This window comes from Talpa occidentalis, unplaced genomic scaffold, assembly GCF_014898055.3.
Source record: "Talpa occidentalis isolate TD23 unplaced genomic scaffold, MPIMG_talOcc4v2.1 talOcc4.9, whole genome shotgun sequence".
Lineage (NCBI taxonomy): Eukaryota > Metazoa > Chordata > Mammalia > Eulipotyphla > Talpidae > Talpa > Talpa occidentalis.
In genome coordinates this window covers 105125922-105140035 of record NW_023605305.1, presented here as the reverse complement: position 1 = coordinate 105140035, position 14114 = coordinate 105125922, and the positions used below count along the sequence as shown (strand labels likewise).

The 14114-nt window shown below is 38.9% G+C and overlaps 1 protein-coding gene across 2 annotated transcripts in view; it reads left to right on the top strand.

The window, feature by feature from the left end:
• The window catches only part of VAV3 (vav guanine nucleotide exchange factor 3), a 297763-nt gene extending 284335 nt beyond the window's left edge, over positions 1-13428 (top strand). Inside the window, exons 27-29 of one of the 2 annotated variants that reach the window (XM_054690826.1) lie at positions 3683-3766; positions 5754-5905; positions 6545-13428. In XM_054690826.1, the coding sequence (XP_054546801.1) occupies positions 3683-3766; positions 5754-5905; positions 6545-6586 (278 nt within the window). In that variant the 3' untranslated portion in view covers positions 6587-13428. The remainder of the gene's footprint in view (positions 1-3682; positions 3767-5753; positions 5906-6544) is intronic. The other variant, XM_037498172.2, reaches the window with a different exon arrangement.
• The last annotated feature ends 686 nt before the right edge of the window (positions 13429-14114 follow it).

The window sequence follows — 14114 nt, the reverse complement described above, 5'->3', positions numbered from 1 at the left end:
AGCTAGTTTCTTACCTAAACCATGCAGTTGGCAGATGATTTCTTCAATGAAAAAGATCTCAACATTGAATTCATATTATCTCTTTGGATACTGATATGAATAAAAGGGCTCTTTCTCTCAAAAGCTTTCCAAATAATGTAGGCAAGCAACCTATCTATAATATTTGGTAATGAAGTGATTATTTGATCAGGAAGTGAAAGGGCTAGGAAGTAGTATGTCACTGTCACTGCTGCCGGGCTGTTTCTAATTCCATTCCATGATATGTGCCTACCAAAAATCATACCTTAGTGTCTTGGTAATAGCAGGAAGAGTTTAATCAAGAAAACTTGATTGTGTCTCTATGTATAGAAATAGGTAGATATATTCTCATTATGGTGTGAATATACGTTATAAGTAAATCATTCTACAAAATATTTTCATCACATACATTATTCTGACATTGCTTACATCTAAATTTTTTTTCAGTTTTTTTAATTTATTTTTTTATTTAAATATTTTATTTTATATAATTATTACATCTTTTTTCATCTTTGCACAATGTATGCATTTTCATTTTGGTTATATTCCCCATACAATTGCACCCCCCCCCTTATTTTGACTCCAGTTCTTCCTTTCCCCACCCCTCCCACCCCCCCCCCCCCATGTGTCTCTGGTTTATAGTTGCTTGTTGATTTTGATTTTTACTTTGTATTGATTAGTCTTTTTCCTGGTCTCTTATTTAGGTTTTCTAAATTCCTGCTATGAGTGAGACTCTCCGGTATTTTTCTTTTTCTTTCTGACTTATTTTGCTGAGCATGATCCCTTCTAGCTCCATCCATGTTGATGCAAACTGCATGTGTTTCTCTTTTTTGATTACTGAGTAATATTCCATTGTATATATGTACCACATCTTGTTGATCCAGTCATCTATTTTTGGGCATTTGGGTTGTTTTTTACACATAACACTAATGATAAAGGACTGATCACCAAAATCTATAGAATTGATGAAACTCAATAAAAACAAAGAAAATAATCCAGTCAAAAAATGGGCAGAAGAGCTAAAAAGAAACTTCTCTGAAGAGGAAATGCAAATGGCCAACAGGCATATGAAAAAATGTTCAACATCACTTGTAATCAGGGAAATGCTTACATCTAAATTTAAATCCATACTTTCCTTGGGAAACATGTTATCTTATACACTGTCTCCATAGGTGCCAGGCATTCAAATACCCCAGAGAACCAAGGGCTAGAAGATACTGAAAGATTATGTAAGAAAGAATGGAAACAATAAGTCATGTTACAATGTGTAGGAAAGTAGAGATTATCCCACCAATTCTTAAAATATTTGGCCAAGAGCTATAGGCTGGGTGGCAGGAGAAACTGATTAACTTCTTACTTCTTAGAGGGTTACCCAGACAAACTTTGTGGTTATTGCCATAACACATACCGGATTTAATAGCTGTTCATCTTAGAAAAAATTACAGTTATTGTAGGGATATCATTGATAAGGCTATCATCAGATTTTCTGGGGAAGAAGATATGAACATATTTCACATTCTCTCCTTTGTGTTGTGCCAGCTTTCTTGGAAGTCTTATTGAGCAATTAAGTGAGCAAAAAATGAGTTAAATGAATATGAGAAGGAGACCTGGGAGCTTGCAAAGTTAAATACCCTGCTGAGACACTTGTCCATTCAGCAACTTCATTGCTTAGCCCTGGACCTGATCCTGAGGGGCTGCACAGCAATATAAGAGCTGGCCCCTGCTCCCCAGAGCAAACAAATAATTGGACATACAACACAGGAGCACATTCTGTAATTAAACAGTAGAGCCAGGAGATGCCATGATGTAATGTCTCACTGATGCTAGAAAAGACTGAGAAGGGACAAGAGTTGTCTGGATTGGTTGGGGAAGACTCCTGGGAAAACATTGAACTAAGCTTTGACCACAGGAGGTAAGATTAGCAGAGATAAGGTAAAGAAGCACATTTCAAAATGAGAAGAAGCTTTGAGTTGAAAATGAAGGTAAGGGCCTTAGGGGGTATTTAAAAACTGGTCTGGGTGAAAAGAATGTGTTTGGGTTAATTACAGAAAATTTGGTTAACTAGTTTGATGCTATCAAACTATGAATCACCATGCAATGCAGGTCAAGAGTTTGGATTTCATAATTTAGGAACTCAATGATGGCTTCCTGATGATGTTTAGGGTAAATAGTTAAGAGTATTTAGAATAAAATGGAAAGCAAGAAAATTGGAAGTGAGAAGACCAGTTGGGCTGTTTGCTCAGCCCACTTTCACCTAAGATTTGTTTGCAGAAAACTTTCAGTTATCGTTTATTTTAGATCCAAGCAACAGAAATCCCAGAACCATAGGTTTAAGCAAAGCAGACACTTATTTCTCTTTCCCATAATCACCTGGGAGTAGCCAGTCCAGGGCTGTGGAGAGAGGCAGGTCATCCCTGTTCTGTAAAATCTTCAGTAACGTGGGTTCCTTCAAATTCATGCTTTGCCATCCTTAAGATGAAGCCTTCCTGCTCGTGAGCCAAGATGGCAGCTTTGACATCCCAGGCGATAGAATGAAAAGCTAAAAAGAACCAAGGGTTGTGCCAGCTGCTTTTCAAGGAAAGGACCCAGAAGCTACCCTATAATACTTTTGCTTAAATTCCATTGGTCAGAACTTCGTCATGTTGCCACATCAATCTGCAGGAAGTCTGGGCAAACATAGTCAAACTAAATAATCTATTGAATGGGAGATTAAATATTGGAAGCAAATTTGTAACCATGCCTTCTCTTTCCATTGCAATGGAATAGCGCTATTACCAGGTAGTTGTATACCTGCCCCCAGGTGCCTGAAGCAGGCTGGTAAATGCAGAGCAATGCCAGCCTCTGAACCCTGGAGTCACAATGCCTGAGTTTGAATCTAGGTTTTTCTTGAATACGAAGGGGAAATAGTATTAGTGCCTTTCTTTTTAAGTTGTTGTGATGGTTAAATGAAATACTGAATATAAAATATTTGAGCATTGTGCCCAACACTTCAGAATCATTTGGTAAATTTTCCTCTTATTAGGAGTAAAGCAAAAAGTTTTTTAAGTATTCAAATGCATCGAGCTTTTTATACTCTTGCAATATGTGGTGTATATTCACTTTTTTTTTTTTTGCCAGATAGGATGCAATTTGGAATAATTTTTATTTCTGGAAATAAATTACCATGTGCATTCTTGGTTGGGTGATGGGGGGTGATTTCTAACAAATTTTATGAGTGTTTTCTAGAATTTTCAATGGGCTTTACACATTCCATTGCTACCACCCTATAGACCTTTTATGTTTGTTTTGATGTGAAGCATATTTTATATTAAGAATTGACTGGATGTAACAAAGTGGGAACCGAACAGTATTTCAAGGAGGAGGCTGTTGCTGGATGAATGGTTTCAGAGATGGCCACATAGTGGGTATGCTGTGTTCACCTGTGAGAGGATAGGTAGTATAGAATTGCAGAACTAATGTCAATCAAAATGTAAACGTTTGTCTTGTTCTTCATTTAGAAACGTTCTTAGGAGAGAAGTGGGTGAAAGTAAAGCTTGGTATTCCAACTTTAATGTGATAATTTTCTTGTCATTATCAACAGCAAACTAGTTATATTGAGAAACTTTTTTTTTTTGCCAATACCTAAATTCTCTTTTGCTTCTCTCTTTTTCTCTCTTTGTCTAAGCCCCTTCTTTGTTCTGTGGGTTTTCTTTTGTAACTCCTCCAGACTACAGCTTTGTTCCCCCTTCCTCCACTCCTTTCTGGTCAGGTACTGCTTTATTGCTTTTATATGTCTTTTCAACTTGCTTCTGTTTGCAAATAAAGTATTTTGACTTCTGTGTGGCTTCTCATGTGGATCCATCTCCTCACAAACTGTCCCTGGAGTCACATTCCCACCCTGCACTTCCTCTCCTGTCTCATGAAGTCATCGTTTGTCACGACATTTCACTCCTCTGGTTTATGTGTATGCTCGTCTTCTGTATTTCACTAAGACGTTTTCTATTTTATCTCTTGGGGAGATGTTGGAAAGGGATGGGGGGCAGAAGTAGGAAGTGAAGGAGGAAGCACTCTTAAATCACTCCTTTTCTTGAGGATCAGAAATTTTAGTTAAGAAAAGCGAGTGTTTACATATTTCCATTGAAAAGATCAAGGGAAACCCAATGTCCTAAGTTTGTCCCCAAATATAGAGGGTAAATTTCAGTACATATTGCTTGAAAGGATGACTGTGCCCATCAGTTTGTACATGGGCATTTTGGTCTTGATGTCTGTCCTTAGAGAATTTAATGACTGTTTATGGGACATGTTGGGGAGTACATTAGTGCTAGATAAAGTATGTTTTCTCACAGATTTTTTTAAACAAACCTGGAAGTTCCAATAGAATCATAACATTTAGAACTACAAGGACCTGAGAAGTCATCTAGTACAGACCTTTCATTTTATAACTGAGAAAAATGTGGCCTTAAGGGGTTGAGAGACCAATGCAAGGTCACAGTCAAGTGTATGGTTGGGGTGTTTTATGAGAGTCGTGCAGTCTTGGGACGATTTTCAGTAAGAAAAATATTAACGTGCTATGTGTCCAAACAGTAAAATAAAAAATCCCATTTTTACTCGCTGTCCAGATCTGAAATCTGCAATATTGCTATTCATTTATCTTATGATTGACACCTGAAGACTAAAAAAACTGTTGGCGCAAAGCCCTGCCTGGTAGGTGGGCAGCTCTCCAGAGTAACTCACATCCTAACTGCATCTGCCTGGGCTCTGGGAACTGGGAAAAATACAGATGTAGAGCATTTCCCATTTATTTCTTTTTCATATATTTAAGTTCCTCTACCATTTGAGGTTTGTAAAATCCCACTAATCCCAGGTGAGTGATTCTCAGAATCACCAAACATATAATTGAAAATGTTTTATGACCTCAAAGAGCAACAGGTAGAAAAGTTAATATAAAATGTGTCAGGAAACACTGCAGAAGTGCAAACACACAGCTTAAGTAGAGTCAGGACCATTGAGTGAGGGCAGGGAGTAACTTAGATCCTTTGTTACCATAAAATAAATCTGAATATAGAAGATGAACACCCTGACCTCTTATTTTTGATTCTATCCTTCATAAAAGTTTTCTATAAGGCAGGATTTATTTAAAATAAAAAAGATAAGTAGTTGGTGTTTGTGTGTTCTTTCTGTGAAACCTGATTGAAGCTTCCTCATATAAGTGAAATTATATCAAAAGCAATAATTAAGTTTATCCCTAAAGAGTTGTAGCATATGTTGATTGGGGTGAGGAAGTGCCATTTAAGTGATAGATTTAGAAGGAGACTTTTTGAGCAAAAAACTTGGTTATTTGGGGTCTTAGTGAAAATGGTTACAAGATAAAAAAGTTTTTTCCTTTGAGGTTCTAGTTAGAAATAGATTGATAGATCATCAATTTGAAACGTTTTGCTGCTTCTTTGAGATTTTGTCTCCTTGGATAGTTACTTGGACATGAACCATCTTAAACAAAACCAGTCCCTGTTTTGAACTTCTTATGAAAAGTGTGAAAACAGAACCATGGTGCTCCTTAAACTTTATGAGATGAACTTCACTCTACATGATTGAATTGAAACAGCAGTTCTGCTGCTTTCAAGCTCTGCTCCCATCATCACTGGTCTGTAATGAAATCACGGCTATGCATTTTGATCGCATCTCTAACATTCATCTGATTAGACTCTCATGGTTGTTAAACTGCAAATCCACCCTGACTCCCCATGGTTTCTTTACAGTGTTAAGTCCCAAAGTGCTGGGGATCGCCATCGCTCGTTATGACTTCTGTGCAAGAGACATGCGAGAATTGTCGCTGCTAAAAGGAGATGTGGTGAAGATCTACACAAAGATGAGTACAAATGGCTGGTGGAGAGGAGAAGCCAATGGCCGGGTGAGTTTCCATCTCGATGTACTTGTGCATGTGAGCGAAAGCACCTGAGCTCACCTTGATACCCCTTGTGGTGCTGGGGTGAAAGCCCCAGAGGGCACTGTAGCCTTCACACCACAAAGTGCTGGCTCTGATAACAGGCACTTGAGAAAAATGTTTTGAGTGCATATGATAGTGGCATAAATCAAATTCATTTGGACAAGTTTAAAGACTTGTTTGAAAAAGGGTTGACATTTTGGGTCACTACGGACATTTAAGTCTCAGGGCATGAACTTATGAGCAATACAAATCATCTGTAAGAGCTGCTGATCTAGATGGGAAAGAAGAGGATATAGTCCCTCAGTCTTCCTGTCCTGCTCTATGGCAGAAATAGAAACCGTTCAGCAGGGAAGCCCGTATTGCATTTCTCTTACTGATGTGTGTGCCAGCAGATTGGAGCACCCTTTAAACTTATTTTAATCTTCCCTTTCTGTTACTCACTCTACAGATTTCTAGGAGCCATTAAACCAATCTCTGCCACCTAAAATGTGCCCAGAACCCCAGTTTAATCAGGGAATTCTGGAAATGAGATGCTGTTCGTAGAATCGCTTGAAGTACCAGATGCAAAGCCATGTTGCTATGTTGTTTGCTTTTCTGTTTTAGGTGGGCTGGTTTCCATCCACATACGTGGAAGAGGATGAATAATTCCAACCCAGTGTTGTATCCTGCACCAGAAATTTCAGAGAAGGGATAAGCAGAAGCCTGCATAGCATTATGAATTAACTGAAGTGTTTAAAAAGCTGCATTTCTGCCTATTCAACATCCTCCCTCCCTCTCCCCTCCTAAGTCTTAATACTGGAATTTCTAAAGATGCTGGTACTGACAGATTAATGGCTTGCCTAGAGCTGTGCAAGAAACAGCCTGCCAGTCTGTCATTGTCAGGGTCTAGGGCAGAGCCAGGAGCTTTTCTTCCCAGAAGAGCCCTGCAAACCTGAATGCCATACATAAATGTTGAGGCTGTATTTTCTTTGGTTTCACATGCCATTCACCAGAATTTTTTTAAAAGATATAGTTATTTATGCATACAAGAACTGGGGTACAGGCCTGAGGTGTGGGGGGTGAGAGGATCCACCAGAGACAGAGTGGGGAACAGAACAGGCAGACTGACTGAAATACACTGCTGAGGGGAGCAGCGGGCGAGACAGGAGAGGTCTGCTTCGTCATGTGGGTAGCTCCCTGGCAGGGGATTGAAATCATGCTGCAGAGGCTTCAGACAGCTTCACAGGTTGCGTCTTAACCCCTTGCGCCACCAGGGAGGCCATCACCAGATTTTTTTTTTTTTTTATCTTTTAAACATATATTACTAATTTTTTATTTTATTTTATTTTATTTTATTTGTAATTTTAATTTTTTATATCATTGTTCATTTTTAAACAATGTTCGCTTCCACCCCTCCCCTCAGGTGTCATCCCTGTAGAATTTCCTTCACCTGTGCACCATGCACCATCACCACAGTCTCCTGTGCTCCTCCCTCTCTATCTCTGATCCCTCTCCCTCCTCCTCCCCTGCAGGATGTCTCTGGTTTATAATAGTCTGCTTTTGCTTTGTTGTGTTTTGTACTGTTATTATTTTTTCACACTGATGTCTTATTTGGTTCCCCTGTATTCCTGCTATAAGTGAGACCATCCGATATTTTTCCTTTTCCTTCTGGCTTATTTCACTGAGCATAATTCCTTCCAGCTCCATCCATGTTGCTGCAAGTGGCATGAGTTTATCTTTTTTGATTGCTGAATAATATTCCATTGTGTATATATACCACATCTTCTTGATCCGGTCATCTATTTTTGGGCATTTGGGTTGTTTCCCGGTCCTACCTATTGTAAATAGTGCTGCAATAAACATAGGTGTTCAGGTGTTCTTTTGAGTCAATGTTTTTGTGTCCTTTGGGTAGATCCCTAGGAGTGAATTGCCAGGTCATATGGTAGCTCCATTTATAGTAGACTGAGGAACCTCCAGACAGCTTTCCATACTGGTTGGTCCAGTTTGCACTCCCACCAGCAATGTAGAAGAGAGAGTTCCTTTTTTACCACATCCTCGCCAACATTTGTTGTTGTTAGTATTTTTGATATGTGCCATTCTTACTGGTGTAAGGTGATATCTCAATGTGGTTTTGATTTGCATTTCCCTGATGATAAGGGATGTTGAGCATTTTTTCATATGCCTGTTGGCCATTTGCATTTCCTCTTTGGAGAAATGTCTTAAGTTCTTCTACCCATTTCTTGACTGGATTGTTTTCTTTGTTTTTTGTTGAGTCCTGTGAGTTCTTTGTATATCTTTGTGATCAGTCCCTAATCAGTTGTATGGAATGCATAAATTTTTTTTAAAGATTTATTTATTTATACATATAAGAATTGGGGTACAGGCCAGAGGTGTGGGGGGTGAGGGGATTTACCAGAGACCGAGGAAAAGAACAGACAGATTGACTGAAATACACTGCTGAGGGGAGCAGCAGGTGAGTCAGGAGAGGTCTGCTGTGCCATGTGGGTAGCTCCTTGGCCTGGCAGGGATAGAACTTGTGCTGCAGTGGCCGTGGCTAGCTTCATAAATTGTGACTTAACCCTTTGTGCCACCAGGGAGGCCCGAGTGCAAAAATATTTTCCCAATCAGTAGGGTGTCTCTTTGTTTTGGTTAATGTCTCTTTTGCTGTACAGAAGCTTTTCAGTTTGGTGTAATTCGAGCTGTTTATCTTTTCCTTGACTTTCTTTGCTTTGGGTGATGACTCTTTAAAGATATTACTGAAATGTATGTCTTGTAGTGTTTTACCCATATTTTTTTCTATATATTTTATGGTTTCATGTCTTATGTCCAGTTCTTTTATCCATTTTGAGTTGATTTTTGTGCATGGTAAAAGGTAGTGGTCTAGTTTCATTCTTTTGCATGTGGTAGTCCAGTTTTCCCAGCACCATTTATTGAACAAACTGTCCATTGCATATTCTTTGCTCCTTTGTCAAAGATTAGTTGTTCATATACATGTGGCTTTACTTCTGGGCTCTCTATTTGGTTCCATTGGTCTGTGTGTCTGTGTTGTTCCAATACCAAACTGTTTTAATTATTATAGCTTTGTAGTATAGCTTAAAGTTTGGAAGTGTGATACCTCCATTCTCATTTGTTTTTGTCAGTAGGGCTTTGGCTATTCATGTTTTGTTTTTTTTTTTTTTTTGTGGTTCCATATGAATTTCATCAGTATTTGTTCTATTTCTTTCAAGAATGTCATTGAGATTTTTATTGGAATAGCATTGAGTCTGTAAATTGCTTTTGGTAGGATGGCCATTTTACTAATGTTAATTCTTCCAATCCATGAGCAGGGGATGTCTTTCCATTTCTTTGTGTCTTTCTTTTATTTCTTTTAACAGTGTTTTATAATTTTCTTTGTATAGGTCCTTCACCTCTTTTGTTAGGTTTATTCCCAAGTATTTGATTTTTTTGTTTCAATTATAAAAGGGATGGTTTTCTTGATTTCTTCTTCTTTGGATTGATTGATTGTGTACAGGAAGGCTACTGATTGTTGTGTGTTGATTTGGTATCCTGCTACTTTACTAAACAGGTTGATTATTTTGAGTAGTTTTTCTGTGGAGTTTTTAGTATTCTCTAAGTATATTATCATATTGTCTGCAAATAGTGATAGTTTACTTCTTCTTTCCCTATTTGGATTCCTTGTATGTCTTTCTCTTGTCTTATTGCTCTGGCTAGGACCTCCAATATTATATTGCAGAGCAATCCTCACCAGAATTTTTGATGCTACAAAAAATCAGTTTAATTTTCCCCATGTGAAGAAAAAATCAAGTTCTTCCATTTGGACAGCTGACAGGGAAGGTCCAGCATTATGTGTCTTAAATTGCTCCCAAAATTACTCATTGCCTGGCAAACATTTTCACTCCCAGATCTTACTCATGATAAAATATAAGAGGCAAATGCTCAGGTTTGCTTCATCAGGGATATATCCCTGAGGGGTTTTAATTATTCATGTGATATCCTGATTATATTGACAAGCTTCTTTATAAAAAAGAAAAAAATCATGCATAAAAGAAAGTGTCCACATGTTAAATCTTCACAATAGTCATGATACGATAGGGTTTTTTTTTTTTATAAGATTTATATATGCATACAAGAAATGGGGTACAGGCCAGAGGTGTGGGGGTGATAGGATTCACCAGAGACAGAATGGGGAGCAGAATAGGTGGATTGACTGAAATACACTGCTGAGGAGAGCTGCGGGCAAGTCAGGAAAGGTTTGCTGCACCATGTGGATTACCTCCCTGGCCAGGGATCAAACTTGTGCTGCAGTGGCTGCAGTTAGCTTCATAGTGCTGTGTCTTAACCCTTTGTGCCACCAGGGAGGCCCCTGATTCCATAGGGTTGTTTGAGAAAAGTAGTACTTCACTTTCTGAAGCATCTCGGCAGGGTTTCTTCTAGATAGTTGCAAGTAACCTGAGTAAGGTAGCATTGATTACAGAAATGGATCAAGGGCTAGAGCTGGCAGTAAGTGATTTTATAGAAGCAACATCAATTAACACATGCCTCTTCTTCCTTCTCTCTCTCCCTCACAGAAGACCTGGGAATCAGAAATGTGTTCTGATTCATAAGTTTTCCTAGAGCAATTACAGCAGTGCAGACAACTTTCCATTTTTTCAAATTTATATATTTTTTACATCATTTTTCATTGCACAATGTATGCATTTTCATCTTGCTTATAGTCCCCATAAAATTCCCACCACCCTTGTTTTGATCCTACTTCCTTCTCCCTCCCCCCCCCCCCGTAGTATGTCTCTTGTTTATAGTTCCCTGTTGATTTTGATTTTTACTTTATTATAATTAGTTTTTTTCCTGATCCATTATTTGGGTCTTCGAAATTCCTGCTATAAGTGAGACCAGCCAGTATTTTTCTTTTTCTTTCTGGCTTATTTAGCTGAGCATGATCCCTTCCAGCTCCATTCATGTTACTACAAATGATGTGAGTTTATCTTTTTGGATTGCTGAGTAATATTCCATTGTGTATATGTACCACATCTTGTTGATCCAGTCATCTAATTTTGGGCATTGGGTTGTTTCCATATCTTACCTGTTGTATACAGTGCTGCAATAAACATAGGAGTGCAGGTGTCCTTTTGAATTTATGGTTTTGTGTCCTTTGGGTAAATACCTAGGAGTGAAATTGCTGGATCATATGGAAGCTCTATTTTTAGCAGATTGAGGAACCTCCACACAGCTTTCCAAAGTGGTTGGACCACTTTGCACTCCCACCAGCAGTGCGGAAGAGTTCCTTTTTCTCCACATCCTCACCAATATTTCTTGTTGCTAGTTTTAATATGTGCCATTCTCACTGGTGTGAGATGGCATCTCATTGTAGTTTTGATTTGCATTTCCCTGATTACAAGTGATTTTGAACATTTTTTCATATGCCTGTTGGCCATTAGCATTTCCTCTTTGGAGAAATTTCTTTTTAGCTTGTCTGCCCATTTTTGGACTGGGTTATTTATTTTTGTTGAGTCTCGTCAGCTCTTTGTAGATTTTTGTGATCAGTCCCTTATCATTAGTGTTGTGTGCAAAAATTTTTTCCCAGTTGGTGGGGTGTCTCTTTGTTTTGGTTAATGACTCTTTTGCTGTACAGAAGCTCTTTAATTTGATGTTGTGCCAGCTGTTTATCTTTGCCTTCACTGTCACTGCTGTGGGTGATGTGTCTTTAAAGATGTTACTGAGGTGTATATCATGTAGTGTTTTGCCTACATGTTCTTCTATATATTTTATAGTTTCAGTTCTTATGTCTAGTTCTTTAACCCACTTTGAGTTGGTTTTTTGCATGGTGTGAGGTAATAGTCAAGCTTCATTCTTTTGCATGTGGTGGCCCAGTTTTCCCAGCACCATTTATTGAACAAACATTCTTTGCTCCATTGTGTATTCTTTGCTCCTTTGTCAAAGATTAGTTGACCGTAAATCTGTGGGTTTATTTCTGGGTTTTCTATTCAGTTCCATTGGTCTGTGTGGCAGACAACTTTCTTAAGGATTTTGGAAGGTGAGCACAGCTGGGACAGAAGTGTTTCTAGCCTGTTCTGGTCTTCCCCGTGGACTCCAAGTCCTTCTTACTGAGGATCTTCCCAAGAGCAGGACCTTTTTTCTGGGTGTATATGAACTGGCTGAAAGATCATCGCTGCATTTATTTGACCAAGTCTTCTTTTTCCTTCCCTTAGACTCCTGAGAGGAGTCTCAATATGCTCTTCCTGGGGCCCACCAAGTGCCCTGTCAAGACAGTCAAGTTAAGACACTAACTTGGCCTTTTCCTCATGAAGTATGCTCTCCATGCCAGCAGTCATGTTCTGACAAGGTTCAGAGAATGTTTCATGTTTGACAAGAGGGCATTAAAGCATTAACTTGATAGAACCCAACTGGGAACATTTAGTTCTGACATTTCAGATCATCTCTCCAATGTGGTAGGCGTAGCCTGCCCTCTCCCCATGCCAGAACTTGACATTCAGTGTGCACATACCCTCTTAGAGACCCTCGTGGGATCAGAATTCTCAAATAGCATAGATTCAGAACCTTTACCTCAGAATTATGTAAACTGTGATTGTGCTTTAGAAAAATTATCAATTACTAAAACTAGTTAAGTTTTTGTATATGTGTATATGATCATGAAGATGAATTGTATAAATGTTGTGTACAGTAAAGTTATACCCTCAAGGTGTACTCTTGGAGTGGAGTCTTTGCTAAAAAGTCTTATCTGCAACCCTGCATCTTGGGAATGTCCTGTCTGTCATTGTCAGCTGAGTGTTGTTACAGAAAGGGCAGGGCACACACATTGGAGTGTTCCTGTGTGCAGTGTTGTGGTGCATACTGTGTTTCTTACTTTATCCAGTACAATTCCTTCTTCACAAATGGTGTTTGGTCTGCCTGTTGCATTTCATGACCTGAGGGTTTCCCAGCAGAGGATACTAGAGCCCCTCTTCACAACATTACCAATTACATTTTTTTAAAGATTTTTATTTATGCATATAAGAGCTGGGGAATAAGTCAGAGATGTGGGGAGTGAGAGGATTCACCAGATACAGAGGGGGGAGCAGAACAGGCAGATCTACTGAAATACACTTATGAGGGGAGCAGGGGGTGAGACAGGAGCAGTCTGTTGCATCATGTGGGTCATCTCCCTGGCCGGGGATCGAACTCATACTTCAGTGGTTGCGGATAGCTTCAGAGTGCTGCATCTTAACCCCTTGTGCCACCAGGGAGGCCCCACCAGTTACATTTTTGTCTCTGTTTAATACTTTGTAATGAAGATTTTGAATGCTGCGGGTTTATGTAGATTCTAATACCAAAGACAGAAGTAAATGTTTATTTCACATACTTTGTCTTGCCTGTATGCAGTCTTTGTGTAATATGGTGAATTAGAGTGGTATTTCACTCTGTAACATTTTGTATTTATGTCAATACAATAAATAGTTAATACTTGATTAAACTGATTTTTCCAGATTGAAGAGTCTTTCCATTGAGCAGTTCCATCATTCAACATATAAGGAACATAGAAACCCTGATTTTGATCAGATTTAGTTAGGATTGGTGTCTAAGATATAAGCAGTGACCTAGAAGTATACACAATAGTTGGAAAGAATATATATTTTCATGCTTACTGTGGGACATATTCTGTTCTAAAGACTTTTTGTCACCAACTTATAATAAACCCCACAAGGTAGAACCCCTATTATCTCTATATGTCAGATAAAGAAACTGAGACATTTTGAGGTTACAACATGACCCCTGATCACACAGCTCATGCCAAAATTGGGGTTCTGACTTGAGCAGTGTGGGGCCAGAATCGTTCTAACCACTACCCTGTACTGCCACATTTCATGGGCCAAGATTATGTAGCCAAAGAGAAATGATTGGATACTAAATCCTGCTTTGAACAAGTGAAGATTATTAACACAGAACTTGGAAACACCCTGCTGTCCCTGCCTTCTAAAGAAAGGCTTAAATAGATAGTGCTAGAGAAATTGGTGTCTGAGATTGAACATTTTTTCCTATTTTGATTAAAATTTTGCTTGGAAAGTAACTTCTAAGCCAGAGAATCCTAGAGCAGACCACAGACTCTTGGCAGTGATGGAAGCGGGAGGGCTTGGGAAGCCCATTCCTTCTAAGGTCCAGGAAAGGCCAGTTCCACAGCAGCTTCTGCTTGGTGTCACCA